Genomic DNA, 27,807 nt, shown 5'->3' with positions numbered 1-27,807 from the left:
AGGCTGGAGTTGTCCAGGCACTCGCACTCCCAATTTTGAGGAAGAAAGGAGAGAGAGGAGGAGGCAACACTCAAGAACTCCTAAGCAAGAATTCTTTTTAAGATATGTGGATTCCCAGGAACTGAACTGTAAAACGCCCTGTTTTCCAGCTTTTTTCACCTCCCCTGGAATGACAAAGGTGGACTGATGGATGTTTCCGAACTGTGCATCCCTGACCCCCTCTGCTACCATAACCAGTAAGTACATCCCTGCTCATTTTATTTTACAAATCAGTGTGTGTATAGACTGTCTTTTCCATGTATTTCCATCATCCACAAACGGGACAGTTGCAGAGCTTGTAGTGAGAGTGAAGCCCCTCTGTCCCAGTACGGTGCAGGGTAGTTGAGGTCGTAAAGCGCTGTCCCATAGCTGTCTATCTTTGCAATAGGTTTAGCCCCTGCCACAACAGACAGAGGGATTATACAGATAAGACTCCATATGTAATCTTAGCACTATTTACTATCTATAACAGTCTAATTAAGTCAGATTGACAGCACAAGTTTAAAAGAGATTTGTCAGAACAAAAACACAGTAATGACATTTAGTTAATTTATTTCAAAATCCTCAAATGTGTTTATTTTCTGTACACAGAGTTGACATGAGGTGAAGGGGCCATATGTTTACAGTCTATAAAAAGAAGACGTCTTTAGTGTCTCGCTCATTGCATGAAAGCTGCTTTTTTTGTACTTTAACCCAATACGACTGGACTGGTTTTACTGGGATCCTCTTAATATAAAGCCCTTGATAGGATTGGAGAGGTTTAACCTGCTTAGCACCTTAACAGCAGCAGGGCCAACGCTTACATTTTAAAAAGTGGTTCAAACAGAGATATCATGGCACAGCAGGAAAATTAAAAAGTGTAACTATTTTTACTTGGAACTTGGAAACTGGAAATGAAACAAAATTTCATGTATATAGAAATTTTTTTTAATGAATCTCTTTAACTCATTTTCTTTAATTAAGATAAAATTACATCTTTTCAACTTTTTGTGTGAAAAATGTGTATTGTGTTGTTGAGTCATTTTGTATTGGTTGTGTGTTTTAAAATGTTTAAAGGCAGTGGGAAAAAAAACCAAAAACATTTAAGTACATTATATACACTATCCACTGTGTACTGACTTTTTACCTTACAAAGGAGAAACAGTGACTCGAGGCAGAAAGTATTGTTTTAATATGTTGTTGGACAAGCCGGGTTATTGTTCTGACGTGCAAAAAATATATGCAATTTTTACTTAAACGTTAGCACTTTCATCAACTATTTTAACACAGTGCAAGAGCACACTTTTATGGCTAATTTCAACAAATATAAAGAGACATCAGTGTGACAATAATTAAATGTCAACATGCATTTTTACAGTAAATGTAGTATTTTAAATTCATATTTGATATTTCCCTGTGAGGCAGATCTGCTGACACCTGTAGTACTCACTGCTGCAGTGGCCGATGAGCTCTGAACCCTCAGGGACACTCTGCATGGAGAGCCCACACACATTCATCAACTGTACATATAATAAAGGATTCATCAATTCAATCTACACATAAATTTTACAGTTTTGTCTAAAAACTAAATATTAACAATAGGGAAAACTTAAATTTAAGAGATAGTAGAGACAAATATTATAGACTTAAGTCATTACATTAAAATAGCTCATGAATTTAAGTAAAACATTTTATCAATATTCCTGGCACATGGTTGAGTTTTCATAAAAAATCATAGTGTATTTCCTCTCCCTGCTCTGTTGTTACCAGAGCAGAGTTCTCTGCACACTCACACACACAGGACGCTGGACGTAGAGATGAGAGCGACCTGAGATCTAAACTTAGTGCAGCACCTGACTGTGTCTGTCACCAAACACTGAGCCTTAAGCATTGTTTCAACACTCACATTTTATGTCATAATTGACACTATTTTTGAAAAATACTATATGCATGTGTGCTATTTAAACATATGGTCATACATTTGTTGAAAATATTGTGTTTAAATTAGACATGGCAAATTGATTTGTTTTGTAAAACATATGTAAAACTGAATATGAAGTGATTTTTTGTCAACCACAGTCGCTACCACTATGAAGGCTCTGTGTTTGTAACTGACTTTTAGTCCTAATAGTTGTGAAAAAGTTTTTGAGTTGTTTTTTTTTTTTTTTCTTATTTAACAAATGTTCTGGACCTTGCAGTGCAAATGTTGTCACTGTTCTTGATGACAAAAGCTGCCAACAGTCTGCAGCAGTGTGGCCCTATGTGTGGGCATCATGACATGCAGTGTCCCTCTGTGATAGAGATATCTGAGAGGGACTGGCCTGCCTTTGGACCGACCACTCAGTCTGAAAATGGCATACACAGGACGGTCCCAGGATGACTCCCAATGAGTTTGTTTTATTGATCAAATAAAATGAAGAGATGCAGAGTGTTTAAGCAGAGCGTGGGTCAGTGGCAGGCTTAATTTAATGGGCCTCATCATAGCAGCACGAGGTCTCACATTGTGAACTTAATTCCTCTTCACCACCTTCATTTGCATTGTGTCAATTGACCGGAGTGCTTACTGTATCATCTTGAGTCGCACTTGAAATTCAGCCCATGCCCTAATACCATTAGGCAAATGCAAAGTTGTGTCATTTACACATTTGGAAGAGCAGAGGGAGAAAAGCCAATTTGCACAGGACAAGAGCGGCTCGTGATTATCAGTGGACGTTATTACTGTGGTGAAGCAGACGTTTGAAGGTTATGTTTCTGGCCAGTAATTGAAATGCAAAATAACATTAGGATCGATGGCCATCTCTGTTTATTTATGAAATCAATATCGAAACTGTCCCTCATGAGTCCGCCTGTGATTCCCAATGACGGCTTAAGTCTGTCCTCATTTATTCCCTCTCCCTCAGCCTCGCTCCTGTGGCTCTCTTTAAAAGGCAGTTAGGGGTGTGTTTGACTTTGCAGCAGAGAGCAATTTCCTAGAGGTGCAGGACGGTGTATGTAGATGGGGGTTGATACTCCAGGTACGCAGACATCCTCCATGTGGGAAATCTATGCCGTTTTTTCCCCCTCCGAGCCGTGACATTGAAGAGGCCATATGCTGAAAGTTGTGCGGCGAGAAGGGGACTGTGCCAGAGGGACGAATGCACTCCAACTCTGTCAACTCTGTCTGCTCTGGAGCTTCTACTGTGGGAGGAATCAGGGAAATGTGATTGTTCTGGTATATGTTGGGAAAATGGAAATTATAGATAGAAATAAGTGTAATGTCATGGTCTATTTTATTTTAATATTACTATTTTATTTCAATTAAATTTTGAATTTATTTAAACAAATAATTCCCATATATATATATATATATATATATATATATATATATATATATATACACATATAAAAAATAAGAATGTGACTGTGATTTTTGCCCTAAAATATCATATTAAAGGACATAAGCTTTCTGTGATAACTGGAATATATCAAATTCAGATTATATAAAATGTTATTTAAAACTTGGGTGTTTTATGTATGAATCCATGTTTATCACTGTCTATTCCCAAACTAGTGAGTATATATTCTCCCTCACAGTATAAATCATGGTTTTAAATGTTTCCAATGCACTTTTTGATGACCTTCATTTGCTCGTGTCTTGGGTGCTACTTAACACTGGGGCGACACTCGCTCGCCCCATTTTGTGGCTGGCGTGAGCATTCATTTCCCAGACACCCCGGCTGCACACTAACAGTATAATCTATGTGTCAGGCGGTAAGGGCCACTCACTTTAAAGCTGATAGAGTTTGCCCCAAACAAGGACAGCCTATCATAGAAAGATTAATGAACTAATTTCATGCATGGCTCCTTGGCTCTGTCCTTCTGCGGCTGCTTCCATGTTCAACTGTGAGCTCAGCAACATGATTTACGCCGTGCTCATTGCTACGAGCTTAACCTCATGCTTAACAATAATATTTCCCCTCAGTGGGAAAATGCATAGTAAAGTACAAAGAGGAACGTTAACCCTTCATGTCCCCAGCCAAGGATACCATGAGGTCATAGTGATCGTTCACAAAAACAAATATGTGTGCGGTCTGGCTTTTTCGGTTAATTTATGGCAATGAAAATATGCAGACAGGGAGGCATATTTCATGGTTTAGGAGGAAGTGAATTTGGGATTTATGTTGGGAACGCAGGGGGATAATGCAGTGTGCCAACTACAGGACAGGTGCCAAAATACACATGCGCGCACAAACATTTGGAATTTTTAAGCTGTTGGCAGAACACTCCCAGTGCCATCTCACTTTGATATAAAAAAAAAGACAACAGAAAACACAGTTTGAATGGACACAATTAGCAAATTGCAAAAACTGCAATTTTTGAAGTGCCATAATTTCTTTACGCAAACAACAAACACGTGTCTTATTGTGCATAAAAATTACTAACCCTGTAGTATTGTTCTGTACAAACATGTTATTCTTGTATTAGTTTGTCAGTTCATATTTCAGTCTTTTTGACAATTCTTTTGGACGTGTTTAAAAAGTGAGTTTTGAACTGAATACAATAATTAAAACATGAATCGCAACTCTAATTGCAATGCTTGTCAGAAAAATCATTATATTTTTACCAAATTGCTCAGTCCTATTTGTTAGTGAAGCAGTCCTCTAGTGCGTGGCTGTAGGATTCTAATGTACTGGACTGAAATCTGTTGCTTCATACACAGAGGACCGTCCCAAACAGAGAAGCCAGGTGACCTTCACGTCTGCCTGATGAGTCGACTTTGTTCAATTTTTCTGCACAGCGGAGCAAACACTGGCCCATTAGGTACTGGGTGCGCTGCATTCATTTTGTGAGTGTGTGCGCGGGATGTGAGGTGAAACAACCAATCACAACATCTCCTTATATTCAACATTATGAAAATATGAAGCTATTTCTGTCTGTGCAAATTGGTGTTTTGTACTATTATTTTATTTGGACAGATCCGAAAGCACCCATTAGAAATTTCCATTAGATGTAACAAAAACATGTCCCCAGCGTTAGTGTGTGCTAAGTGTGGAATGAACTACTTTTTACATATGCGACGATGTACCGGTCCTCAGGGAATCCCCTCTCTCTGGCTGCAATGATGTATTAACTGTTCGCACGCCGCTCTCACCAATTCCCTCAGATAAAAGGAAATATATGTTACTATAGGTACGCCATAGCAAGATTTAATATAGGCCCGCTGCATCTGTCAAAAGCCACAATACCCCCCAAATGAACATAACGTTGTATCGCTCCATCTCAACTATGTTAACAGTGCTGGCTGATTAAAAATGCATAAGGGGCGTCTGGTTTATTTTTTCATGCCTCATCTGGAACAGGAAGGAAGCAGGGGATCAATAGATGTGATCTGGGCCCAGGGGTAGAGGCTATCTCCTGCTCCTCTAAGCAGCATCGCTGTCCGTTTGCAGTTCACAGGATCCCATCATGACACGACCTATGGCTCCTATGATGATTTCTGAGGCACATTTGCAGGCAGAAGTAATAGAAATAGCTAGATTTTGATTTTATATGTTCATTGTATAACCAATAATGTGGAGTGAATAGTTCTTAAAGGGTCTAGAAATGTGTAAATGGGCGGAGTGTAATTGTCACAAGATTTGCAGCCAGTTTCTGTATTGTATGTATGTGAGTATTGCAATTATGTTTAAAAAGCAGTATTATGTTCATTGTGCAGATGGTACATTAATATTGGAGACTGAAATATATACTATATACTATAAAAACTACAGAATATGTTGTTCTCTGCAGAGGACGTTCAAGATAAAATGTGTATTTTTATGTTATTAATTGCAAAAACGTTTGAGATAAAAAAAAAACAAAACCAAAAAATACATAAATCTATACTTAACCCTTTATTCAATGTACCCTCCTCACTAAGTACAATGGAAGAATATGTAATGTTAAAGCATGAAAGACTGTTGTGTGTTTAAGTTCTACCCTTCATATTGGATTTATGTATAGGCTTCTACCATTGAGACCATTCACATCAAGAGAAATAAAAGCGTCATATTTGTTTTGGTTTGGTTTTATAACTTATAATTCTCCGTTTTGGAGCAGGTGGTTTTCATCCATAATTCACATCTTCCATTACATATTTCTGAAGTTTATAATGAAATGTGGGATTAGAGAACTTAATCCTGGGTCAGCACCTCTTCTTCCACAACCTCTGCTTTAAATCCAGTGTAACCCAGCGCCGTGCACAGGCAGAGCACCCAGGACTATCGATTGGGTCATGTATTACCCATGATCTTCCATATGCTGCAGAGTGTAACACCTCTCTGTCCATTAACCGCCTTCTGCAGTTTCACTCATTCATTTATTTCTGGCACACGACCAATTGTGGCCATTGTTTGCAAGATGTATAGGGCATCTGTTGACAAGCTCGTTAGTTACCATTTTGCCTGGGAGAAATAAGCTGCTGCAGTATATCACTTGGCATTCCAGCACATTAATGGTTGTGAGTGTGTAACATAATCTATCAAACTCAGATAAACCGGTTATGTGTGCGACGACTGCACTTCATCACAGCCCTGCACTACGAACAGGCGGCGGTGTCGGGGCAGTAGCAGATCTCACTATTATGACGTTATGTTTCTTTCTGTGATGTGTTTCTAATTATGTAAGACATAATTAGACTGAAAATATTAGTCATGTTTTGGACATCAGGTCCCCTAAAGTAGTGTTGTTTCTGTGTTGTAGTCTTGAGTACAGCTGTTGACATGACTGATCTGTTTGTGTGTCTCCAGGTTGCTAAACAGAATGCCCGCAGAAGAGCGGCACCTCACCTCCAGCTGTGGGTCCTATGTTAAAACAGAGCCCTCCAGTCCGTCCTCGTCTCTGGTGGACACAGGCAGTCACCACAGTCCCAGCGGAAACTCGGACGCCAGCGGAGGCTACATCAACGGCAGCAGCGGTCGCTCCCACGCATTGGACTCTCCGCCCATGTTCAACCCGGGCATGCTAGGAGCTGGGGGGGCCTGTCTGCGCCGCTACGAGGAGTGTGCGGTGGGCGTGGTGGACGATTCACCCATTAAGTGCGAGTACATGCTCAATGCCATCCCCAAGAGGCTGTGCCTGGTGTGTGGGGACATCGCCTCAGGCTACCACTACGGCGTGGCCTCCTGTGAGGCCTGCAAAGCTTTCTTCAAAAGAACAATACAAGGTATTTCCTTTACTCACCTGAGCGGCTCTGTGCGCATCAGCATAGTAATGTGATCGTGCTGTCAGTACCAATTTTAAACTGCACCAGTCCTCACTGCCACTTCTAGTAAAGAAAACACACTTACACACATGAATATTTCAAAGCAAGGTGAAAACTTTTTCAGTCCTCATTTTATGGTCAGTCATGCACTGCTATGTTTGTAGATAGGTCTACAGCAGAGTTCAGGACATAACCAAGTTCTGATTATTTAAGGGAAAACCACAAATTGAAAAGTATTTGTTTGTAGCATATAATTGTGTCCATCTTGGTACAGTAAACAGTAATGTGTGACTTTGCATTGTCCCCCACACATGCCTTCACTCTTTCACAGAGGACAGGCCCATAATGAACCTAATCTGTCCGTCATTCCTCCCGAGCCTCGGGAGTTTCAGTCAATAACAATCAGTGTTGGGTAACTGTAATTAAGAGCCAGCATTTCATTGGGAGAAAGTCAAGAAAAGTGGGAGGTGTAGATCTGTGCTGTGCCCCAGGGCCCTGACAACACCCCCCCTCCAGAGGCAGGACAGGGGCCAATTAGAAGCTCAGGCACGTGTGGTCGGGGCAGGAACAGCGCGGGGAGACGCAGAGGACTCCTAAATAAAAGGCAGCGGACGGGGGACAGGACGTGGTCATTCACTGAAAGGAGAAGGCGCTTTAATGGAATGGTAATCAGGGAGGGGGGTCCCGGCCCCGCTAAAGGAGGAGGACAAGGAGAGGTCCAGCTTGAGTGGAGGGGTGCGCGTGGATAATAGCATGGCATAATAATATATCAAAATTTAGAGGGAAAATAAGAGAGGTTAAGGACGGATATTAGAGTGGTTGAAATGTCCTTTGAGGAATAAAGGTGGACACAAGACCTGATTAACTAAGAGGCTATACCGACAGTGAGCTTTTAGAGGTAGGCAATTTAAGACTATTGTGACCAGGATGCTGCTCCTCACCACAAACGCACACATTACACATACAATATTTACTTTGATATTTTGACATGTTTGTTATGAAGACCAAGAGCAACAGTCGTATTGAGTGGAGTAGAACATTTGCAATCAATTTGTTTTTCCTGGTGATCAAAATGTTTAAAGAGACATCTCCAAAGGCAGGCAGTGTCTGTGTACCATGTCAGTTGTCATCAAGTCATTTGTTTTGTAGATTAGGACTGTGTCAACTCTTATACACATTTATTTAGACATTCTTTTAACATTGTTGAAAGGGAAAATGAACATCTATCGACTCCTATTATTACTGATTACACTGAAATAAAGTCAAAATTTTAAAAGTAATAGGAGAAATGATGTCAGTATTCAACATTTAATAATGTTGTTGTGCTCATCTTGGATTGTAATTCCTCATTTTCTGAAAATGTAGTATTCATATATATCATACAGAGCTCTTTTAATGCATTGCTGCAGCTCTTTGCATTCAAAGCCCTCTCTCTCTCACTCTGCCAGCCTGCTGGCATGGTGCCGCTGCCCCTCGCTGTGCATGTGACCCTGCTGGCACCGCTGATGCCAGGGATCCTGACAAATGTTGGCACCTTCTCCTTGACCAACACCAGGTTGTATGTGTGTGCAGGCAGCGCTGGCAGCTCCGCAACACACAACACCTGGTTTTCTGTTTTTAGGTCCCATTAATACTTCTCTGGAACGGCACATTGTTTAAACATTCAATCAAGGGATTTGGATGCTTGGGAGCAGGGATTTGTCATTGGATTCTCAGGGTCATATTAACTTTTGAAGTGAGCGCGTAATGATCCGAAACAAAAATGTTAACCGGAACTTGGGGCTGGGTTTTAGTGGCAGCAGACTCAATATGTCTGCTTTTCTGTTTTTGGAGCTGAGTGATTAAATTCCATCGGGCCAAATATTTCCCAATCGAGCCGAGGAGCAGCGAGACACACTTGAATAATACATCGTGCTTTGCTACATGATAGGGCAGCCTCCGATGGTCTACAGCAGGAGGGCATTATGCAGAGTGGGGGCTATATGTCCATCTTATAGTCGCTTTGTTGTTGAGGGAGGGCAGCTTTCCCATCATGCTTTAGGTGAAGAAGGATGAGCCAGAGAGGGGTCGTGGTGCGCTCTGGGAGAGGACGTGCTGCATTAATGAAGCTAATTTGTCTGTGAATCAAAGTGGGGGTGGGACAGGCAAGTGGGGAGCAGCTTTTTACATGTCCCATCAAAATGCCACTAAACCCCCCTCTCCTTCAGCAGAGTCATATGGGGTCACCTTGGGACAGGTGTCTGTGTGTGGCATTTCATTTACCGCCTCTTTCCATTAAAGCAAATGTCTTCTTTTCTTTATTTTAGACTGTTAAACAAATGACATTGTTTTCATTCTGTTCCTACAGGGAATATTGAGTACAGCTGTCCGGCCACCAACGAATGTGAGATCACCAAGAGGAGACGCAAGTCGTGCCAGGCCTGTCGCTTCATGAAGTGTCTCAAAGTCGGCATGCTCAAAGAAGGTGAGAATCCAATCCCGCTGATGCCTCTTTTATTTATTTAGTACAAATTTACAACCTTCATTGTTTCAGGGCACTTAACAATAACAACAAGTGCAAAAGCACTATTGATGGCAAACCAGTTTTAAAGATTACCACCACAATGCCACAGGCTTTAGCCGTACAAACAGTGTGATTCAAACAAAAGCACTATACTACTAAATACATTATTCATTTAAATACACTTTTGTATTCATAAGCATAAAATACAAGGTCAATCATTATGGACACATTGTTGAATTCCTTTGCAAACGATCATGTTACCAACAGTGTCCATCAACATTAGCATTTTTATTGCTGCAAATTAATCTTTTTGAAAAATATCTGCGATGGATGACAAACATGAAGATGCTTCAGTCCACAATGTCCCACTTAATAAAATGTAGATTTTATTTTCATTCTTAGTCAGAATAGTAATTTGTTACCTGCCTGTCCTGTTTAGTTAGGGTCTTCAAGTCAGTTTGAACTGAAGAAGCTGCAAAATTTATTCATTCTAAAAACAATGTCAGTTGATAAAATTCAGCTTTTTTTGCTACATCTCCAGCTGTATTTAAATTATTTTTTTTCCTAATTGTGACTGAGCTTCAGTTGTCAGTGATGGGAGTTACTCTTGGCTTTAGGGAGACACATAATGACATCACCATGTCTTCTTTTTCCTCTCACACAGCGCAGGGAGCATTTACCTCAGCCAGCGGGGCAGAAAGTTGCTGAGTTGGCTGTTCCTCCATAGCCCGTCCAAGATCTGTAACTGTACTCTAAAAAGCCCTGGCTGTTTTTCCCCTAGACTCCTGTGTCCCCTGTGAGTTGGGTGCCTCTAGCTTCGCAAGCTCACTCTATCTATCTCCCTGTCCCACTCCAGTCGGCCATATTGATCCGTTAAATGCTTTCCGAACACACCACCTCACTTCCTGCCCGTGTTGTTTCTCCTTCTCCTCTGAGACCTCAGGGAGTACTCTCAAAAATAGATTTTTCTCTTATTTTTCAAAGGAAGTATTTTTTTAGCCTTATGAATGTGCACAGCAGACAGTGGTGTTATTCACAGCGTATTTCTGTTTGTCTCCATACGTTACACCCATAACAAAACAAAACAGTTTTTCAATTACAATTAGTTTACAATTGATGAAACCCAATTGCAATGTATTTATTACTATTATTGTTATATTACAGATGAAGTTGCAATACTTCTGTTTAAATTGTTTGTTATCTTCATTCTAACATGTTTGGCCAGTTATCATACCAGCAAACCCAACAAAATTTTATTTTAAGTAAAAATATTTAGCACAGGACTTTATCTGAAAAATGTTCAGTGTTGATAAAGGAGACATATTATGCATAAACAAGCTTTTAAAAGCCTTTACCCAGGTTATTGTTTTCCTCTCTTCATTTTGTATTTAGAGTGATTTCATGGAGGTTTGAGTAGTATTTATTCTCTTGCATTCAAAACGTCATTGTTTGGAAAATTTGTTGACATCCCGTAAAGGGGCAGGCAGGAAATGGCGATGCAGTTTTTGACCGATAGTGAGTAGACTCGTTGCTTATATAATTTTTTTCCAGATCTGTTTCTTTTTAAAACATTTTACTTATGTACAATCCTCTTACATACCAATTCACTTTTTTACTTTAATACTAAAACTCATTTATTTGGATATTTCAGTGCCTTATCATAGCAATAGAGTATCACACAAGGTTAAAGTACCGGTACATGTGTGTTGTATCTGAAAGAGGATCCTTGCATCCTGAGAACTTGTTTATAGACCTCCATAGAAACACAAACACTCGTAATATACTTTATATAAACTGTGGTCATGTCGTTTTGTCATCTTATGCCAGCCCTAAACCCAACACATCTTGTAATAGAAGCTAACAGCAATTAAATGCAGTGTGTGCTAGTAACACAATATAGGAGCACGATTGCTAAAAGAATACCCAACGCGGCTCAGCTCTTGCCGTCCTTTTTAACACTATTCTTTTTACAAGCATCTCGTCTTGATGTCTTCATCCTGCCCCACATACTCCACACTGAGGTTTTGACTTGTCGCCAGCCAAAAAATAAGTTGCAACTATTAAGGGAAAACAGCGTGACATTGTGTGCGTGGTGTGCCCAGCTTTAGCCACAGACCCATCATCGCGAGACAGAGGCAGATTTCAACATGGCTGCCTCCACCACCTGCTGCTCACCGCACAGTAGGCCCTTCTCCAAAAGTGATGGCATTCAATTAAAGGCAAAAGGGACATTTAATCGTTGCATAGTCCCGCTCCGTGGCCTGACTGACTCTTTGATCGGCGGAGCAGTGGGGGACTCAGGCTTGCCCCAATTCATGTAATGAGATCGCAGTAGAACAAGTGTCCGAAAGCCGCTCCTGGAAAAGAAATCATCGCTGCTGAAAAATGAATGCAGGTGTCATGTAAAGCTCAGTCTTAAATGTAGCTCTCCTAAAATAAGATGTCTGTTACTCACTGTTCAAAATGATAAGAGGCAATGATTAGTCTTTTGGATGAGCGATGAGATGCCTGGAAATAAAGAAGCAGGGTGGGGTCTAATCTTATCTGGACTCTTTCCACACTACTCCAGTGAAGATATTTTAAAAGCTCTAATTAGTCTGTTAAACAGTGTGTTGAGCTGTGGTAAACTGATGTCATATACTGCACAGCCTGAGTTGTGTAATTCCATATTGTGTAATTATTTTGCCATTCAGATTTTGTTAGCATCTTGAGTTGCACAATATTTTTTAATTTTTTCATTAGTTTTCACAACTTTGAGTAAAAATGTTTTCTTTTCTAATTCAGTTCTGATTTTAAACGCTTCCAGAAGCTTTGACTTTTGAGAAAGCACAGAAATATAAATGACATACATTTCAGAACATGTTTATAGAGATCTAAACTACAGGGTTGTACACTTAATAAAACCCCATGGAGACAGGATGTTTTAATACCTAAATAATGGCGGTCAGTAGGATCTGGTACGATCTCTGGCTGTGTTGGCTATAGTTTCTATGGCTGTCAGAAGTGAGGTGTCTTAAGTGAAAGTAGGTAAGATCACCTCCGAGGCCGTTTAGGCATGGAGCATGCTACATTGAATCATAAATGTATAAAGTGCCACCTGCCATCGCTCGGCCGAGGCCTTAACACCTGCTGCTCATCAACTTGACTGCACTACCGCGTTTAAGATGGTTCACTATCCATAAAAACACCAAATATTCATCTTATATGCATTATATTGCTATGTTGAATCAAATCTGGGTTGAGCATATTGTGTCTGACAGCTCGCTTTAACTACTGCGTGCTCTGTGGTGGTTAGGGATGGGTTGACAGACGGTTGCTGTTGAGGAACTGGGCCCTGCTTGGCGACCCCTTAAAAGTCCAGCTGAGACTGATAAAAGGTCACGAGTCCGGCGGAAAAACTCCCTCGTAATTAAAGCCCGCGGAAGGTATGGTGTCAGCCGCTACTGCCAGGAGCCTGCGCCCGCGGCTAATAGCAGCGCTAATAGCCCCTAGCATCACTCCACACACTGCTAAATGATGCAAGAATTTAGAAAGTGATTAGCAATTTTACATTTTATAAAACTGTCACTTTTGCATTTTAGTTTTATATATATATCCCTCAAAGTATTGATATGATTTGTTTGTTTTATATTTTTATAGTTTACTTGAAGACCGTTGTCATATGTGTGTCCTTTTTCTATAAATAATTAGCAGCTAGTTATTATTATATTGCCACAATAGCCCCCAGCTGTTATCCTTTGGCAATGTTCACACAAATGATGCAATGATTTAAAAAGAATTTTGGTCAAATCTTCAATGGATTTTTGGATTTATAAAATATTATTAGGCATAGTCATTTATATATATATATATATATATATATATATATATATATATATATATATATATATATATATATATATATATAAACTTATGGCTGAATGCTCCAAGTCAGAAAGCAGCAGTCGATGTTTTTATTATTTTTTTAGATAATAGAAGCATCACATTGATTTATTTTTTCCAAATTTTGACATATTCATATTTACATATTCTTATTTGTTTATCGCAAGCTCCAGTTTTTGCATGTTCCCGTTAAACATATCTTCTTTTCTTGTGGGCTTTTTCTGACACTGCTGTAATGTGGTGGGATGAATACAAGCTGCCAGACTATTTTGGCAACCTACACCAGTGTCTCGCCCTGGCCCGACCACAGATAGGGATCAGCAGTCTTTCCTGAGCGAACGTGGCTACTGGGGTAACGTTACAGCCTTATTTTCCTCCGGCCACATACACAAAAGATTAGTAAAGCCATATCCAATATCACAGACTGTCAGATCCCCTCTCAAATCAATATGCTCAGATCAGAAACCAATCCATACACTACATTACGTCACTGCAATAGAAATAAAGTCTTACAATTATAGTTGGTTTTACCCTGAGTGTTGTTTGTCTAAAAGCGACTTGCTCTTTGACCCTTTGCAACTTGATTCTTGCATGTAGAGTAAACTAGTGCATGTAGCGGCACATGCTAGGGGCTTGTTTGAGTTTTAGGGTGTAAAAGAAACCAGCATAGAGCTACAGCTGACCCCTGCCCACCCAGATCCTCCACTGTGGCTGTCCTCGCTGTCTGGCAGGTGACACGGACGCTAACATATGTTCCACTCAAGATGGGGATTTAGCAGTCTGCAAAGCAATGCTATGATATCCCCTGCTAACATATTTTGTGATCATGCAAGATAAATGGATGGTTTGACCAATCTGAAATATTGTGGAGGGGAGTCCCAGCTGTGCAGATGGTCTTATACGCACACAGTTGTGGTCATATGTAAGGCCCCATGTGAAGGTTCCATTTAGACATGAAAGGTATGAAACCTTTAAGATATGATAAAGAGCAGAAAGTTGATGTGTAGTTCTGAGTCAGATTGAGAGCAGGTGGGATGGCATCCTTGTACAACTCCAAATGCCCTCATCTACTTACACAGCCCACCCACAATCTGCAGCCCAATGTGTTTAGCCTTACACTTCTATCATAACGTTACACCAGTACAAGGGTCCCAACAAGTGGACTAGGTGTCTCCTGGTACATGCTTTCATTGTTATTATTCAATTTAAAATAGGATGTTCCTATTCTCTCTTTGGCACCGAGGTTGGACTTGTTGATTTTAAAAGCTTCTGTAGAAAGAAGTGTCTCTGACAGGTGAAGGGGCTGAAGAGTTGTGTGAGGACTAGACCACACATTCACATTCTAATGTATGTTTATAGTTCATGCCTGAAATATAAAAGAGTATGTTCTGTACGTTTGGATTTTTTTTTCTGCTGATTAAATGATGATTTTGTTTGCAATATAACTGCGTACAAAATAGATATGGAGTCCATATAATGCTGAGCTACCACTTCAGTCATAAACTTAAGAAAGTACAGGGACATATTGAATGTGAAAGTGAGGCTCTGGTCGCAATGATCACTATGAGAAAACAAGACTGAGTTTTTCCATACACTGATAGACACACATGTGGACACACACACAGATGAGTCTTTCACAGGTCTCAGCTTCACCCTGTACTGTGGTATGAGATCTGAAGCTCATAACGTTCACTGCTGCACATTCCCGCAGCCTGCGCCACGCTGTAACAGCCAACACCCGTAAAACATAAATGTTTTCGAGATCTGAGCGGCCGCTGGCTCCCATGTCACCGCTGCTCTCTGTCATGGTTCAACATGCCGCTGCGGTTTGGTCCTGAGGTGTGGAATGTGTTGCTGACAATGACACAAGCCCTTCTCCCCCTCTGTCCCACGGCCTCCCTCTCCGAGGGGCCTAGTCCAGCTGTCTTGTTGTGGTCAGATTCTGAGTAGTGCTCCGTATCACATGGGGAGGGGATAATCCCACACGGGGATCAGTGACTGGCCCGGGACACAGCCTCCCAGGAAGGAGCGCTATACCCAATGCTCCACTCTCAGATAAGAAAAAAGAGCTTGAAAGAACTGAAAGTGACAGGTACAAAACAGGGATGTTGCGGGAGATAATTCTTTTTTCCAAAAACGGCAGTCTTATCCTCTTCCTTGTTCCTCTCGGTCTCAGTGTGCTCCGCTCAGGGGAATTGTAAACTGAGCCTGGCTGCGCTAGAGCTCTTAATTCTTGTCAGCGCTTATTAATTATGGGCCAGTTGGATGTTGCAGTTCAAACGGCCCTCAGACCCTGGATTCCGAGCTCTTGCGGTTGGGTCACTTGTCGCTCGTCGCGCCACATGAGCCCAGTGTGTGTGAGCACAGTGCTCCCACAATTCACTGTCACTTAGCCTGACAAGTACGAATGCAAGACAACACCTGCTTTGTATAGTTTTGCATTTGCTCACTCTGCACCGCTTTATTAGGCCTTTGTGTGCCATTAAATAGAGAAGCCACTGAACAGATTTAATATTGAGAGTACATGCACAGTTTCTTGACGCATAATTTATAATTTTAAATTTACCTTAACCAAGAGTAATGGTAAAAACAAGTGAGGCTCCATCTTTCACAAAGTGGTCTGTGCTGCCTAACTGACTAATTAAAACAGCGGCCACATGTGTTCGGAGAACAAGAAGTCTATTTGCAAAGCTTATTGATTACTTTAAGGCGTACAAATGGAAAGCAGTGTTAGGAGAGGGGCTCTCGATTTAGCTTCAATCTGCCAGGCATAAAATGATCTCAGTGTGTTTGCTGGGAAGAATGAGCTCCCTCTGGGCATGCTGGGTAATTAGGTTAGTGGATAGTCAGTGTCAGGAAATTGAAAGACCATCCTAATCGGATTCTTTTGTTTCCAGGGGAATCAAAGGAATTTATATGAGTCACTGGGAAATCTCACACGACTCAATTCCACTTGACCATGTAAAGTCTGTTTGCTCTCCCTCGAAGCTCAAACAACTTTTAATACGGCCATGTGAAGGCAGCGCACAGGGCGTGATGTGGTTTGTGTCCTCTAGGGCGCGCTCCGATAATCCCACATATGCCCCGTTTGTATCCTAACGAGATACTTAGGCTTGTGCACTCACATCCAGACATCGCCCTGCCTTCTAAAGGTGATACGTATCTTCAGAGTCCTTTGTCCAACTTCAGACCAATGGCTGTCCAAAAAATATTACAATTAAATCATTCACTGCCTTTTTAATACATAGAAAAATGTAAACAGTCTGAACCTGAATAAATTCATATTCAGTTATTATTTGTGATTTATTATGTTTGCAGGGGTTCGCTTGGACCGGGTGCGAGGCGGGCGACAAAAGTACAAAAGAAGATTGGACGCAGAGAATGGCACCTACCTCGGTCTGAATATTCCCCCTCCCGCTAAAAAACCATGTAAGTCAAAGTAAGATTTTATTTCAGTGTTTTACTTCAAAACATTTCACACACAGACGCTGTTTTCACCTTGCCTCACCTTCATCAGATTTATTCCCAGTTCACTTCTTCTACTATACTTTGCATTTTTTGATTTAATCTTTTTGATCAAGTAAAGCTGTGATGCATCTCTTTTCTCAGTGACAAAGATCGTGTCTCATCTTTTGGTGGTGGAGCCGGAGAAAATCTATGCTATGCCGGACCCCGCGATGCCCGACGGAGACATCAAGGCTCTGACCACTCTGTGTGACCTGGCTGACCGCGAGCTGGTGGTCATCATCGGCTGGGCTAAACATATCCCAGGTATGGAGGCACGCTAAATGAATCCGGTATAGACTGCACACTTACACATACTATTCGATTCAATTCATATCTTTTAAAAGCTAATAATTTACCTGTCAGAGCTGAAATTGACATGTTCACAAGATTGACAAGTTGTGTTGTATTTATGTAATTTGTGGCTCCAAAAACAATAGTCTTCCATAAAAATCATATCAGTTTTCACAGTTTTGGTCCTTAGTAACGGCAATAAAAAAAATGCGTTGTGGATGTTAAAAGAAGACAAAATGAATGTTTTTGGATTAGCATATCAGTTTCATAAAAAGGAAGCAAAAATGAAGTATATAGTGCTGCGAAATATACAGTATATGGGAACTGAAGTAAAAATGCAAGGAGAAAGCCAACATCCTCAATAATCCTAATTCTAACTTCAAAGTATTTATTGTGTGTATTACAAGAAAATGAACACAGTTTAATCAGTAATAAATTATAATTAAAGTTCTTAGCTTTTCTTTCATTCCGGTCTCCTGATTTCCCCCCTCCCCTAATTCGTCTCAGTGATACAGTAAGGGATTATACAGTATTGGTATCTTGCATAAACACCCCCCTCACACATTCATGCTCACACACAAGATAATTAACATCTGCTACTCATCTGCACCTGGGGGAGAAGCCAGTCCCATATTCTGAAATCTAATCAATAAAGAGCATCTGAAGACTTTGATTTGACTGGCTGGGGCGGCTGAGTCTGGGGGCCCGGGTCCGCCCCTATGTCAATGTATTCCATTTCAATCCCAGACTTAAAGAAAGCGATCCTCTTACTTACTTAAGGACACTACAAAGGGCCTGTGGGCAAAATTGATTTATTTAGAGAAATACTGACAGCTTTTCTTAGGTCTTGTTAACAAATTCTTGACTAAGACTTGTTATGTAAATGCATTCAAAGCTCCTTTCGGCTCTGATTTGCTGAAACAGACATTTTAGATCCAAGTAAATGAAGACTGTGAGGACTGATTCAGCTCAAATGTATGCACTCTATTGATCCAATTAGGTCTGTACAAAATGGTGGCAATTAATTTAATTACATTAGTTTAGGACTTTTTAATTCAATTGATTTTTAATTTTGCCATTGATTAATATGTTAAATATTAATTAATTAATCAATGAAGTAATCAATCTGGGAAATGCATGTTGACACCAATTCAAAATATCCTTCAGAGTGTGGTGTGTTAACTATTTTATTTAACAGTCTCATGCAGCGCTTTAGCAGCAACAGTTGGAAATAAAACACATGTGAAAAGAATATACTTTATCACCAAGATACAGATCTCAGCATTATAATATAAATGTAAAAAACCTACACCGTAGAATTAAAACACTTATTACAATTAAAGAGGAACCTAGGAACTTTTTTGGTAGAGGACCTGCTACCTGCTTGTCTTCATGGAGATGTATTGCACTGCCAGCACTTTTCCACAATATGGCATTAAGTGTATCAATCTCCACGGAGACAAGCAGGCGATGCATCCAGGTCAGATATCTAGAGTGGAAACCTCGCTCCCTATAAGAATTTTTTTCAATGTATTTCTTTATCAATGCAAAACACCAGAAAAGTTAGTAGTTGGGAGGGAAAAAAATGACCATGCCATAAATAAAATGATAAAAGAGTTGAAGTTTTTCTAGTTCGGGGGTCAATTCTATTCATTAAGCTCCTTATATACAGCCTTTATATCTCAGTCCGGGGGAGTGTCTGCTCTCTGGTATTGGCCTAATGTTACAGTGTGTGAAGGTGCTGTCTCATCGCTCTGAGAAACAGCTGAAACATGGACAAAAGGAGCATCCCTGACCCAAATGCACACTTTCTGCTCTGACCTGTTTTCATTCAACAATATGACTCTATGTATGTTGTGCTTTTCACAGCTTTGCACAGAATGGAATTAACTCAGAACAGTATAATTTGAAGTGGAGTTTATTTTGAAATTTAAGAGCTTAGACTAACTTTTTTTAAAACTCCAAATATTCATTACTCTCCCATACTTATTACATAACTTGATTTTGTTCTAATGAAATTTTTTCAGATCACTTCTCTACTGTGGTGTTTTTATCAAGATAAACCACAGCAAATATATGCACCTTAGTGTTGAATTTGTAATTTTTAAAAAACTACAATGCAAACTTTCCTGACATATTCTTCATATTCAAAAAGACACACTGCCCCTTGTGGGTGAAATAGACGAGCTCCCAGTTTATCATGCAAATGGTACGGATACTCATCAGTAATCTTACACAGCAAGATGGATTCTCATGATATTTGTGAGTTCACTTCACAAACTCACAAGAATCCATCTTGGCGTGCTCCGCCGCAAGGTTAATCAGGTGGGCGGACCAATCACAGAGCAGCATTGAGGTTTGTGCGGAAGCCAAAGGCCAAATGCCCCAAGTGAACCAAAACAATATGGTGACGCCGACAGACATACTTCAGCCTATTTTAATGTCTATACAGACTATTTTGTTTGTGAAAAACCTGTAGAAGGTAAGCGCTTTGTGCATTTGTGGACAGGGAAAATATTTTCTCACAACTGGATGCGAGCTAAAGCTTAATTTTTCAGTGTGTTTCGCTGTTGTGGCCCTTCAGCCAATGAAATTCAAATAATCGCCACGATGTTCCCCTTTCAGCGAAAGTCATCCCAGATTGATAATGTGCAGAGCCCAATTCAGTGCTACACATATCAGTCTGGTATGAGCTAGGTTAGCTCATCAGTGCTGAAAAAAAACAAAAAATGTACCTTTTTTGAACAAATGCCTATGTCAGAACTAGTATAATAACACATGGTTATATTAAAGAAGTTATTTGTGTTTTTACTATGGTACTTTAAGTCTTTTCGTTAGTATTGAATTTCTAGTATCTTGTTTAATAGGTTAACTTTGTCCCTGTTCATTTGTCCCATTTCTCTTGAGTTCATTAGCCCATGTGATAAAAAGAATGCACAAATCTCATTTCCCTGTCTCAACCTCTGTTCCATTTCCCATGTCTGCGTATTGATCCACATTGATGTATTGGACGCTAAGCTAAGTCCCTGCCTGGCATATTGAGTAGTTACAGATCCTGGTGACACTCGGGGGACATTTTACCTGAGGCCAGAGGGTCACAGTGTCACCCCGAAACAATTAAGACAAAAGGGGTCCCTACAGTTTAAGCGTCCCCTCCCACCATTCCAGCCATCGCCCGCTGCACAAATGGCCTTAACGATGAGGTAATAAGAGTCCTTACTGCTTATCGCTCCATTAATGCAAAAGTCCTTCAGACGTGAGAGCGGCTGCGAAACAGGAAGTGCCTACAGTTTTTGTTTTGGTGAAATATATTGTGTAGGTTGTTTACTTTGAGGGCTGAAAGTTAACCATTGAGTTTACGCATTAAGTATTTACAGACATAGCTGAAGGATCCCATTCATTTTAATGGTACACTTTTTCTTCAGCACTGTCTTTTCGTCTCAATCCTGGTCTTGCTCTCCCCAGACTGCCCCTCCTGCTGCTGCTGCACTCCTAGGCCCTCTAGTCTCATTATTACCTCTGTCTTTTTATTAGGCCCATTAGGGCTCTTAGGAGGCCTGTAATGATACTAAATGAATAGAGAGTGAACTGCTGTCTGTTTTAGACCCAGCTCTCAATGACAGCTTCAAGCTTCACTGCCAGCCACTCAGTCTCTTCATGCCACTGAATAGGGATTCAATTACTTATCTGATTTGTACCTATACTGTACTCTCCACTCCTCCAGCTGTTTTTTCTGTCTTCTCCAAATGCATTGGCCTTACTCAAGACTTTCAAAGCATTTTAAAAGCAACCACTATAAGAACATAATGTACTGACATAAATAATACAGTGCGATAGCCTACTTTTCACTTACAATTGCACTGTTTTTAAAAAACGTGTATGTTCTATATCACAAAATCCTAAATTTGCGCTATGACCCAGATTGACCAGAAATAATATAAAACATGATAATAAATATTGGGAATTTCTGCTTATAATTTGACAGAATTCATTTAGACAAAACCAAAGCCTGCTTAGAAAGAGGTAAATCTATCTGGGAATGTTCCAAATATGAAACCTAGAGAATATCTCCTTTTTACAAATCTTACACTTAGTCATGTTGAGCAAATCTTTGACGGTGCCGTATCTGTTCAGTTTCCTTGTATAGCCCATGGCACCTTTGTCTTTTCCTTCACAAATGAATGTTGAAATTTGAAATTCCTTCTATGTGTGTGCTCCACTGTGGCATATTACTGTAGCTTTGTTGTAGAGTTCAGTGCACTATCCACTGTGACTATATTTTTGTCATAGATTTTGGATAACGATTTCTGCCTACATACAAAATATTTACTCAATATATATTAGGTTATATTGATTATTTGAAGACGATTGGATTACATTTTGATGCAGCTTACAGTATCTACATTTTGTTATCCCGTAGTCTTCCCATCCCCCGACTAAGCATGTACCGGATGTCCTCCATCAACTGTCTGTTTGTCAGATCTGAGGTTTGGATCGATGCCCCGTTCGCATTTGGTGGACTGATTACAATCTACTAATCAATGACACCCCCAGCCCTCCTTTCTCTCCACCTTATTCTCTCGCCCCCCTCGCCCCTCCATTTGCTTGATAAGAACTGTTGGAAAGGGCCCCTTTTAAGTCAAGCTGCCCCATTCCCATCCAAACAAGCTCAGATTTAAGTAGGCACAGCCCTGGGTTCAAGGCACTGGTCAATAGTACCCAATCACGCTGCTATTATTCAACACAGAGGGGCAGGGGCATTGTGCAGGTGAAGCCCTTTCAGGTGTCTGTCTGTTTGATGGGGACCGACCTCTCCAGGACGTCCGGGATGAATCCAGGAGTTCACAAGGTTAAATACTACACAGATCACACGTATTCAGAATATGTACCACTATGTGCAAGCTAATTTATATTATTTGGTTTTATATTGCTGAGGTCAGATCTACATATTCATTTGGCATAGTTTTAATGCCAAATGCCCTACACTGCAAAAATGTAGCCTCGCTTCAAATGACTTTAATCCCGATTTGAGTCTACGGACTTAATGTCTTATGTGACATACAATATTTCAATAGTTTCAAGACATTTCTGACATTACAAGATCATTTAGCTTAAATCATAAATAGTGCAAGTCAAATTCTTTTTACCTCTGGATAATTTGTCGTGAAAAAAAACAAATGTATTGATCTTTATGAGTCAAAATGTCTGAAATTAAGATTAAAAATGCAATTCTTTTTTTTTTTTTATTAAGGACCAGCGTAAATGTATTTTAGTTTGCATCTTGTTCGGTGTATCTGTACAGCCTAAAATAAATGTGAACACAGTTGACCAGTTTAATAGAGTGTATTTTTACTGGTCCAAAACATGACCTTTGACCCTAAGCTCTTCCACCTCTTCTCACACCCTGCAGTTGCTCTGTTAACTTTGTGAAAGGAACTGTGTACACTTACAACTACAATTGCTGTTATGGAAAAAAATTTCCATTTGTAAGATAAAAAAATTGTAATGCTTTTTAACTATAAAATAAAATGTATAAATGTGTTTCCTAATAACAAAAAGTATTACATTAATTTATAAAGCAATTGATCACAACACACTAATCTTTATTTGTAGTACAGTCGTAGTACAGTATAGTAGTGCAATAATATCATGTACTAAGTGTGTGTGTTTTTAGGTCTGTTTTTACACATGACCTAACCTTTTCTGTTGAACACTGTTTGTCATAGTGGAGTTGCTTGGCTCATGTTTCAAAGGCCTATCCACATGACAGATTTATATTCTTCCCTTAAGCCGGTGCATATGCAGTTGTCAGCCTGTGTTTCATGTGGGACTGTGGGGATTCTACAGTATAATATAGTGAGCCCATAAAACACGTGGAGGACCTGGGAGTGCCAATTACAGCGCACTGAAGCTAATGGGCTACGCTAATACCCAGTGAAGTGTTTACACAGTGAACGCACTACAAATGTTTAAAGAAGACATGTTGTGTTTTTCCTGGTTTTCTTTTATCAAACTATAACATATTTAGATCATTATTTTACATTTTGTTACTTTTTGTTCATAACTGCAGAACTGGTCAGCTTCACCCCGTTATAGAGGCACTTCACCGTAGCAAGTAGTGGATTTTGATTTGCATGTTTTTATTGTTTTAAAATGTCTACGTGATATTTTTAAACTCTACATGTATTACCCAGAGTGTTTTGTTTTTTTTAAATAATTGCAAGTCAATACAACTTTCAGTAAGTTAATGATGAGGGGACACTTTTTTCTATCTTTTGTAGGGTTTTCCACGTTGTCCTTGGCCGATCAGATGAGCCTTCTGCAGAGTGCCTGGATGGAGATCTTGGTTTTGAGTATCGTGTTCCGGTCGCTCCTGTGTGAGGAGGAGATCGTCTATGCGGAGGACTATGTGGTGGATGAGGAGCAGGCCAGGATCTCCGGTCTGTTGGATCTTCATGTCGCCATCTTGCCGTTGGTCAGACGCTACAAGAAGTTACGCATGGAGAAGGAGGAGTTTGTAACGCTCAAAGCCATTGCGCTCGCCAACTCAGGTGCGTCCGATTGTTCCTCATGGTCACCTTGTTTTGACTGTATTTTTGTGACACTCTGTTTGGAGGTAGGCATGTCCTTAAACGGTCTGAATGATGAAGTTTGTTTCACATAAACAGCAAAATTAAAAGGTCTTTTTTGTCTAGGTTTATACTGTTTTGGAGCAAAGATTGACTTGAGATGGATTAATTTTAGTTTCTAAAATTGGCTCAACTGTTCTTGTTTTGTTTTGTTTTTTGTTTATTGTAACTTGAATTGAAATTAACCCAATAATCTTGACATCCCCATTTGGAAGTTGCGTCATTAGTCTCTACTTTACCAGGCAATTCAACAGTAATAGAAAGTTATTAAAAACAAAACAAATGGTGTATTAAAAATATATTAAATTGTCTCAATCTTTTTCTTTTTAAAATCCCCATTGTTATCACAGCACATTTATTTGTTTCTAGTGTACAGTGATTTGCCTAGATTTTATGCCAGATGCCCTTACTGGTTCAGTCCACTCCATCTATCTATGCCTAAGAAGTAACTTACAACATTTTATTCATATTCAGCTCTACTATTTGTTGTAATAATTTCTATTTCTATACACGTTGCTTGTTAAGGCATGTGCACCTAGTTAAAAGTTACTATAAGCTGAATTGTCCTACAAAAAAGCATCAAGATCTCCTGGTTAAATTGCCATCACAACAAACACTTAAAACCGTCAAGTGCAGGTTCATATCAGTTAGCAGATCTTATCCACGCCAAATAAATTGCTGATAAAAAGGGACAAAAAGGTCACGAGGAGGCAGTTTTAATTTAACGTTGCCTTTATGTGCGCACGTGCATGTATTTTTTAATTCGGCTCCATGTGCGGCGTACCCGTGTGTGCGTGTGTGTAGCACTTGTCACACGGCGCTCTCATTCTCTCCATCTCCATAACAGTAGCTGCCAGCGCGCCACAGCAGACGGAGATATATTTAGCATTTCATTAGGAAAACACTGGCTGTCAATAAAATGTGTTAAGTGGAGTGGAATGAGCGTTGGGGAGCGCCAGGGCCTCGTTTGTCCCAATGTGAAGAAGCAGCAACCGTATCGACACTTTGCTTTTCATGCGGCTGCGCCTGTCCCCCACTAATCAATGCCTGTTAGGACTCTTTCTCCTGCCTGACTGAAAAATGAAAAATGCTGAGCCCGCAGCTTTGGGTCCCGGGGATGACAAACTCTCCACAGGACAGGCTAGGTAAGGGAGAAGTGTGAGAGAGGAACTCGGGGGGGTCAGAGGGGGGTTCAAGGGGGGCAGAGGGGCAGATTTCGGCGCGTTTGAACACTGGGGTTCTGTGGGTCGGACAGCTGTGGAAATTCATGGACATTGATTTTGTAATTAGCAGAGTATTGACGGGATTGACGCCAGGCTGCTGACGGATTACATGGAAATTGTTTCTTCAAAGTTAGTTTTAAGCTTTGACCACACAGACACTCAGAGGCGCTGAGTTACCGACGCACACACACACACACACACACACACATACTGCCCAGCCTGGATCAGATCAGTCTTAACATGAAGGATTCAAATGAGAGTGAGGAACACATGTGCGGTCCACGTAGCCTAGTTAATTTCCCAAGATAGAAACACAATTTACACAGAAGGCGACTGGTAAAAGAGACTTAATCAGTCAGTTAGGAACATAATTAGCCTTGTACTTTGCTTTTTTCTGCTTCATTTGCATACATCATACACAGGAGCACTTCAATCCACAACTTTCATGACACTTAAAAGAGCCTACTTAGCTCCCTTCAGACAACAAGTATTTGGTGACTGTTTTTTCTGAAGTTCCTTTGTCACTTATTTAAACATGCTAGTCAAATCATATACAGTTCTTCTTCGAAATAAGTTGGGGCATTGTACATGTGTGAGTAAAACTAAAAATTACAAAGCACACGCTCATAAAACAAAATACCTAATGTCATAAATGAGACTTTGAATCTTTTCTTTAATTATTTTAATAGTTTATTTATTTATCCAACATATTTATTTATTTATTTTACACATTTTGTATTTTGTGTGTGCGTGTGTTTTTTTTTGTATTTGTTGATTTTTATATTTTTTTCAATAAATATGTTGACTGTGTTATTTATAATTCACAGAGTGGCTAACCTCTTGTAGTGTATTATTTCATGTATCTTTCTAGGCCACTTTAAGGATGAAGTATTGAATGTTGAATTGAATATTTTGTTGTCATAATATTGTGTATAGTTGCTGGCTGACAATGGATTGCTGACTGCTTCCCATTGTAGATCCTAAAACACTGGTTGCTCACTGTCAGCCCACCCTCCGGAGGACATTTTTTCTTACTTGTGGACTTGTACATGGAGCAGTTTTTAATAAGTCTCAACTGGTTTTATTTTAGTGCCTATACATAAGGGGGCCAACTGCTCTTTCTTATGGAAATGAAGGCCATCTGCTGCCATCATTCAGACAAAACCATATCCAGTAATGCAGCCATCTGAATTCATTAGCAGGGGATGTATGTGCTCTGTGATACCAAAAGAAATGAATCTTTTTCCTGTCCGTATATTTATATGGACTAGCCTCTTCCTCACTGTCCCAGGGGTCTGGGCCATGCATAGGCATTTATTTAAAGAGTGTCATTAACCACTAACAAGAGAAAACCACTTGGAAACTGTATGTTAGCGGAGATGGTGTGGTGGCAGAGTGGTTAACAGTATGTAAAGTGGCACAATGTTAACCTGCGTGTTGTGTGTTTCTGCAGATTCGATGCATATAGAGAACATTGAGGCCGTACAGAGGCTGCAGGACTCCCTCCATGAGGCCCTTCAGGATCTGGAGGCGTCCCAGCATCCAGAGGACCCTCGGCGAGCGGGCAAGCTGCTAATGACCCTGCCCCTTCTCCGGCAGACCGCTACCAAGGCCGTGCAGCACTTTTACAGCATCAAAATGCAGGGCAAAGTCCCCATGCACAAACTCTTCCTGGAGATGCTGGAGGCCAAGGCCTGACATGCACTGAACGACAAGAGTTTGACGGACAGCTGCATCGGCCAATCAGAGGCAAGAGACAGCGAATAGAAAAAAGAGCTGGTGTGCCAATTCACAATGAAAGTTAAAGTGTGGGAATTATTGAAAACATAAAGGGACTAAAGAAATATCAAGGGTAATGTGTATATAAAATGCTGTGTACAGAAATCCAGCGACTGTGGTCCTATTATAACTAACGACCCTTCGCTCTATATCAGCTTGAATTTTCTTATCTTATTTTCATCTCCAACACAGTATGTGTTAATATTAATGTAAACATTTGGTAACCCTTGTTTCATAATGTTTTAATCTCAGTCGTTGAAGCAATAGTCTCTAACTGATCATAATAGGTGTATTGTATATTGTGTGAAATTGCACTGAGTTTGGGAGGAAAGTGTCACTGACATATTCTTATGTTTGTCATCAGAGAAGCATTCTCAATTTCCTCACGATATTTACCTCATTGTAGCTTCATCGACTCAGCGGTTGTAGTCAACTTGGTGCTTACAGATGGGAAGTGGTTGGCTAGTGATCAGAGTTTGCACTAGAAATCTATGAATAACATGGCAATAATGAGGAAGTCTAATTCTGAATTTTAATTTTTGTGTTTGACTCCTGGACACTAGGAAATACAAAATGTGGAAGTGACTCAGCCGAGTCGACTTTTACCTAGACATCTACCTAGTCGCAGTAAATCCTATTAAATACTATATTGTATTGATTGCCCCAAAATCCAATGCAATAATCCGCAATAAATGTAGCAACTGTGAAAATGTGCAAAGTTTGTCAGGGCAGCTTCATATTGTTTCATATTTA

The 27,807-nt window shown here is 40.2% G+C and overlaps 1 protein-coding gene across 2 annotated transcripts; it reads left to right on the top strand.

Moving 5' to 3' along the window:
* Positions 1–27,780, top strand: esrrgb (estrogen-related receptor gamma b). 2 transcript variants are annotated; one of them, XM_033991271.2, is made up of 7 exons: positions 1–236; positions 6,786–7,201; positions 9,588–9,704; positions 16,944–17,054; positions 17,235–17,396; positions 23,705–23,974; positions 26,729–27,780. In XM_033991271.2, the coding sequence occupies exons 1-7, from the start codon at positions 187–189 to the stop codon at positions 26,971–26,973; spliced, it is 1,371 nt and encodes a 456-aa protein (XP_033847162.1). In that variant the 5' UTR covers positions 1–186; the 3' UTR covers positions 26,974–27,780. The 2 variants fall into 2 exon arrangements, with proteins under 2 accessions (XP_033847162.1, XP_055088131.1); XM_055232156.1 differs by lacking the exons at positions 1–236; positions 6,786–7,201; positions 9,588–9,704 and adding an exon at positions 13,034–13,168.
* Positions 27,781–27,807: the final 27 nt, after the last annotated feature.

Source organism: Periophthalmus magnuspinnatus, chromosome 24, assembly GCF_009829125.3.
Source record: "Periophthalmus magnuspinnatus isolate fPerMag1 chromosome 24, fPerMag1.2.pri, whole genome shotgun sequence".
NCBI classification, from domain to species: Eukaryota; Metazoa; Chordata; class Actinopteri; order Gobiiformes; family Gobiidae; genus Periophthalmus; species Periophthalmus magnuspinnatus.
This window is presented reverse-complemented; position numbering and strand designations above follow the sequence as displayed.

Bases quoted from the DNA above. Each gene is read 5' to 3' on its own strand.
- esrrgb (XM_033991271.2), top strand. From the start codon at position 187: ATGGATGTTTCCGAACTGTGCATCCCTGACCCCCTCTGCTACCATAAC. The intron at 7,202-9,587 runs GTATTTCCTTTA...CTGTTCCTACAG, and splicing joins CTTCAAAAGAACAATACAAG to GGAATATTGAGTACAGCTGT. The intron at 9,705-16,943 runs GTGAGAATCCAA...TTATGTTTGCAG, and splicing joins AGTCGGCATGCTCAAAGAAG to GGGTTCGCTTGGACCGGGTG.